The sequence below is a fragment of the Pinus tabuliformis genome, chromosome 2_2 (genome assembly GCF_031772625.1).
Source record: "Pinus tabuliformis cultivar Carrire ecotype Pingquan chromosome 2_2, CPIR1, whole genome shotgun sequence".
In the NCBI taxonomy this organism is placed as follows: Eukaryota; Viridiplantae; Streptophyta; class Pinopsida; order Pinales; family Pinaceae; genus Pinus; species Pinus tabuliformis.
Genome location: NC_142300.1, coordinates 1,039,108,303 through 1,039,114,480, shown reverse-complemented (window position 1 = coordinate 1,039,114,480; position 6,178 = coordinate 1,039,108,303). Strand labels below are relative to the sequence as shown.

At 33.4% G+C, this 6,178-nt stretch overlaps 1 protein-coding gene across 1 annotated transcript; it reads right to left on the bottom strand.

The window, feature by feature from the left end:
• Positions 1-233: 233 nt before the first annotated feature.
• LOC149196918 (36.4 kDa proline-rich protein-like) lies at positions 234-1,112 on the bottom strand. The gene is made up of 2 exons (XM_089403804.1): positions 626-1,112; positions 234-495 (listed from the first exon to the last, which is right to left on the bottom strand). The coding sequence occupies exon 1, from the start codon at positions 1,011-1,013 to the stop codon at positions 630-632; it is 384 nt and encodes a 127-aa protein (XP_089259930.1). The 5' UTR covers positions 1,014-1,112; the 3' UTR covers positions 234-495; positions 626-629.
• Between the last annotated feature and the right edge of the window lie 5,066 nt (positions 1,113-6,178).

The following is a 6,178-nucleotide window of genomic DNA, read 5'->3' as shown; positions in this document are numbered from 1 at the left end:
GAAATTCTGTGGAATATACACTTAAAAATGATATCATAATTTAATCGTCAAATTTGCAAAAAATTATTATAATTTAACTGTGAAATTAATCAAATTTATTATAATTTAATTATAAAGCATAAATTTATCATAATTTATTTGTTAATTTAAAAGTGGAAATAATCACTAATCTGTTAATACAATTCATCAGTATTATTTAAAAAATACCACACCACCCAAAATTATTCTAATAATAAATAAAAAAGCAAACTCACTCTTACCAAATGCTTCTTACCAAATACTTCTGAATATTTTTTACATCCACAAAATACAATACTATGCTATACCCACTCAATCAACCTGCTAAACTATTTTATTATAACAATAAAATTAAATAGAAGCAACAATACCGAAAGTTGGACATTAAGACATGCCCAATATTAAATGCGCCAAACTACAATAAATATAAACATCCTCCAGCGTTTCCAGGTGCTTTTTATTGTCACAACATTTCACCTGCGTGTATTCCATAATCATTGTCAACGTACTATATTCATTAGTTTTTAAGCCAACCCAAAGTAAATGGATCAATTTAAATTTATGAAATTGGAGTAAGCAATAATATGGCATGTAATTTAGTATTTACCTTCCTACTTAAGTGGCGGGCATGTGAATCCGGGAGGAGGAGGGGTAAGGCCACATTGAACAAAAAGCTCCAGAGCCAGTGGTAGGATGGGATTGAGGTTGAGCAGTTTGAGGCGGATAGTTGTACATAAGGAGAGCGCTGCCTCCATCCCCGAAACGCCTGCCAACACTGGGCAGCAGCACTGAGTCACAGCAGGGTCTCCAATGGTTACGTCTACCAAACCCGCCAGAACATCAACGCAGACTCCCAGCTCCGCTGCATTTAAAGGACATGATGAGCTTCCTACGCCTGGAGCACAGTTATTAATGCTGGTTGCCATGACAAGCGTGGACATGCTGGTTGCTAAACCAAGCAGAGCTATAAAAAGCAATGCTACAGCCTTTGTCATCTTCAATCAAACTCGATGCTGATTCTTCCTTGTAATGAATATGAAATTCAATCTGGGGAAAAGAAAGAAAGAAACAAAAAAAACACAAACTATGGAGGGAGGTGCGGGTTTGAGTTTGTGGGTTATGGAATTTATAGCGGCAGTGTCAGTACGGTACACAATATTATTGCTTACTCAAATCTGCATTATTGCGAAACGTCAAGCGCTCCATATCTCCTCCTCGTAATGACAATTTCATAATAAATGCAAACTACTACTACTGACATCCATGTGAACCTAAGGCTCCTAACCAGTGACCAACAAGTTACAAGTTGGAGTTGAGTGGTGAAGTCAGTCAGGGAATTATTCTATTTTTCTGCTAACTTCGATTCCCAATGTTTCTGAAAGTTGCAATCGCGTTCCAAAGGTCTTTGGCGAATTCCAATGCGGGTATTTCGTTGTCTCAATCTCACTGTATCCAGCGATCAGAATAGCATTGAATATAATTTATCATCAGCCATAATTGAACTATGGATTTGCAATAGCGTGTTCTGACGTCATTCACCTCACTTGAATACAGGATCTGTGACACATTGCCACGTTCAAAGTTCTCATATAGTTAATTTGAAGAGCCTCCCTATTGGTCAGCTGGCCAACTCTTCCCTGGCCAGTGTGGAACTATGCATGTTCGACCTATCCATTGTTCCAGTTACCGGTCGTCACATGGTCAATATTTGACACACTGTAATCTTGGGTCTAGTTGAGTAATCTCAACGTGGTAGTCTGATCAGGTGTAATTTTTACCCCAAAATAATGGAATTATTTTCATGATTTTGATAATATTTGATAAGATTTGGTTGAATTTTTACAAATCTTTTCATGATTTTGATAAGATTGATTTTGATAAGATTGGGCTGAATTTTTACTTGTTAAATTTTATGATCTGGGATGTTTTATGAGTTTTTGGTAATGTTAAATTCATTTATATTATCAAAAATACGATTCAAGTATTTTGATTATATATATATATTTTTTTTTTGCCAATATTTGCTAAACTAACATTTCATAGAAAACGTCAGTCTCAACAAGTTATGTATTTACTATGGTTAATATATATATAATACTTGAAACACCAACCAATATAGGTTTAAAGTCAAGTTTTTCAAAACATGAAATTTTTGTAAATATTTATCATTAGAGTTGTTTTTAGTGCTACTTTTTGGAAGCGTTTTTGGTGGATTTTTCCAGTTAAATTTCTTATTGAAATCACAAGGTCATGGGTAATCCCTACATAATCAAAGTGTCCTAGGGTTTTTCAGGGTGCTAAATCCAAATATGTAGTTAAAAAAATAATTTAAATAGCACAAATCAAGATTTAACCTCAAATTTTTCTGCTAGATTCAGGAACCAGAAAGTCCAAAAAATTATACTAAAAACAACTCCTTTATCATCTAGCAATACATTTACAATACAGTCAAAATAAACATGCACCGTAACCAAATTTATTAAATAACATAAAATTGCCCCTAACAAATTTTACACAATTATTAACATAGTTACCAAAAATTTGGGGTTTCCATGAGCGTGCACACTTGAGACGAATAGCGGCGCCTCCTTGCACATGGGGAGAGGGAGCACGCGCAATATGCAAAGTTTGGGGCATGAGGTCACTTAAACGCGTAGCCTAGGGCGGCGCGTACACGAGATGAGGTGACTTCGGATCACACAACGAGCGGGTTAGGATTGTGCAAGGTGGGCAAGCCGACATGGATGACGGGCGTGTGGAGATGATGCACCATGGCAGTTCCTATTTCCACCTCCACAGCAAAGTTAATGCTATGGAGGTACACCCTCTGACAAAGATAGACATCCTCCTCGACGTCATGGGGCCCTTCCATGTTCGACCATGCATCATAGCATGCATCCGTCTCCGGCGATTACAGGGCAAGCAGCTCCGACGACTCTGCCGTCTGCCGTGCTCCTGCCCGTCGACGACCCTGCCCGCCTCCCCTTTGCCCTCCACTCTGGCATGCAAGCACTTAATATGATGACTATATGATGACGAGAACTAGCAGTCATTAAAATTCTGTAGATGGGATGGCTAACGCAGTCCCTCCTATTTGAAATTTAAATTTTGAATTTTGAACGCCCGCGCAGAGTTCTTTATGCATACGCTGGACGCCATACATCCATACGTAGGGTCTTCGGAGCGAGCAACTTTTATGAGTTGTTGATGCACTTGCCAGTTCAAGAACGATATGAAGCAGTGACTACCATATCGTATGAGGCACAAACTCAGCTTCAGGATTCAGTTTATGGCTGCGATTTCGCATATTTTCGCTCTTCAGCACCAGGTGGCTTTGTCAATTCCATTTTTATTTTGTTTTATATAGCAAATTGCTTCCATTGCACGCATCCTAAGTGATTAAGTTTACAGGAAGGGCTCTGCTCTACACAAAATGGAGCGTTCAGATTGGCGTGAGGAAATAGTTCATACTATCTTTGCAACACACTGAAACATTAAGTTTGCCGCCATCGAGTGGTATGTGAGTTCCAGGCTCCCCCTAAAAAGGGAAAATAGACTGCTAGCCATATGGAGATAAAGGAAGGCCACTATGTGTGGGATATAAGTTCCGTACTAAGGTGAGCAAAACATTGAACAAGCAAATTTATTTTGGTGCAAGTTCAGGTCAGATCTCAGAAATGGCTCACACCCTAGGTAAGGTAAGTCCCAAGAGTGGAGGCAGGTTGCTTGTGGAGGCAGGTTGTGAAGCAGAGTCAAGGTGCAGAGGATATTGTAGAAGGAATGGTCCACGGGGTATTTACAGCCCAGTAGGGTCTAGTGCAAGCTAGACTTGATGGTCTAATTGTGAAATTGTAGGACTATTTTTTTTTAAGGATTTTTATAAATAAATGCTATTGATCACTGCCATTTTCATTCTGTTTTTATGGTAAGTTGCTTTATTTCAGATTTAAGGTTTTTTTTTGGTCTTGGCTTCAGCCTAAGCGTGCAGCAAATGAATTTTGGCTGGCCAGATGATCATGATCCATCGCAAGAAGTTAACTAGTTATAATTTTTTCCCATTTTAAAAAAACACTTTTCTTCTGTAATTTTTTCTCATTTTTAAAAATTCACATTTCTTTTATATCTTTTTAATTTATTTTTTTATTTATGTTTAGATATTCAAATATTTATTTCATATTTCAATTTTTAAATTAATTTTAAATTATATATATATATTTTGAAATTGAGATTAAATTAAATTATTATTGTTATTTTACTTAGATAACAATAAATTTATTTATGTTTATTTTATATATAAATTTATGTTTTAAAATATATATTAAAAGAAATTATTTTATTTATAGATAATAAAATAGAAAAAAATAATTATGTAAAATATGTTTAAGAGTTTTTTTTGATAAAAATCATATTAGAAATAATTTGAGTTTAGGATGAACCACACTAGATGATTCCAAAGGCTTCCACAAATTATTTTTAATGTGATTTTTTACCAAAAACAACTCTCAACATTCTTAATATGAATCAGAGCTTCAATTCAGTTTATATATTTAAATTTAACAATATTAATAAAAATCTATTTCTTTTCTAAATTGATAATAAATTAATATATGCTTAAAATAAGCCTAGGTGGGAGTTCAATTGGTGATCATGTGTTATGAAGTGTTATTTAAATCCTCGAATTCAAGGTTCAATAACAATCTATTTCTTTTCTAAATTGATAATAAATTAATATATGCTTGAAATAAGCCTATGTGGGAATTCAATTGGTGATCATGTATTATGAAGTGTTATTTAAATTTTGGGATTCAAGGTTCAAATTCCTATAGGCATTTACCTATATAATATTTTTGAAAAAAAAAATTATATATTAATAATTTTTTAAAATCCCTGTACACTTTTATCTATATATAATATTTTTGGAAAAAAGATTTTTTTAAAATCAGTGTACGCATTTATCTATATATAATATTTTTGAGAAAACATTTATATATTAATAATTTTTTTATTATTTGGAAAATATTATGGAAATTGTTTTATATATTTAATATGGAAACCAAAATTATTTTTTAAATTGTTTTATTTAAATTTTTATTGTCTCAATAAATAAATAAAATATTTTTTTCTTATAATTTAATTTTCACTTTTAAAATATTCACTTATTTACCAATAAAAATGTGTATATAATATTGCTCTAAGAATTATTACCTAAAAGGGGTAGCATCCATTTTGTCAGAATATGGGGTTTTCAAAGTGAAGATGAAGTTATGCTCATCGAGTGAAACCTAAACCGTGGAAAAATTCTAATATGACTAGTAAGCTTTAAGAATTATTATATTTTATTTTTACCAAACAGTCATTATAATGAATAATTAGTACCATATAGTATAGTTAGGCTAAGTTTTCAAATATGCATATATTTTAATTATTTTATTTCAAAATAAGAGACTTCAATATTTTTTTATTTTAAATTTGATGAAAGCATTGCATTAACCCTTTTGTTGGGGATTAGGAATTCCAACTAATAATTATTATGTCGTTTAGACTCTTCTTGAAGGCCTAATGATAGCTAGTGAAAAGCCTATCCCTAGCTTATTTTTCATAGAAGACCTTAAATCTTGGTCAAGAAAACGTCCCCAAAGATATGATTTTAAAGTGTATCCACTAGAAAACTATGAGAACATTGAGTAAATTCAAATCTTATGAGATCAAATAGTCTAGGACAACATGGTCAATTAGCTAATTTTTTGTCTAACTCAAGTGAATAATTAGCATAAGGATTATTTAGGATTAATTATAATGAGCAATTGAGACCCATTCCATATTCCAATGAACAATAAACTCTTCATCAAATAAGAATTAGCGAATTGGTGCCAAATGCCACATTGGAGGAGCTTTAGTCATGCAACCATAGTATTTAGAGTTTTGGGAGTTTGAAGGCCTCTAGTTATTAGTATATATGGCAATATCTCTTTCACATGATCTCACCACAAAGAGCATGTCAAGTTTTGTCTCTCATAGTAACAATGAGGTCATACTTGGGTGGATATCAATCATATGTAATCAATTCAAAGAAAGTTGGGCTCCTTGTACGATTGCATGCCAATTATGAATGAGGGACATTGCTTGGAGGGTTGGACCATCAAATGTAGGATAAAATGCT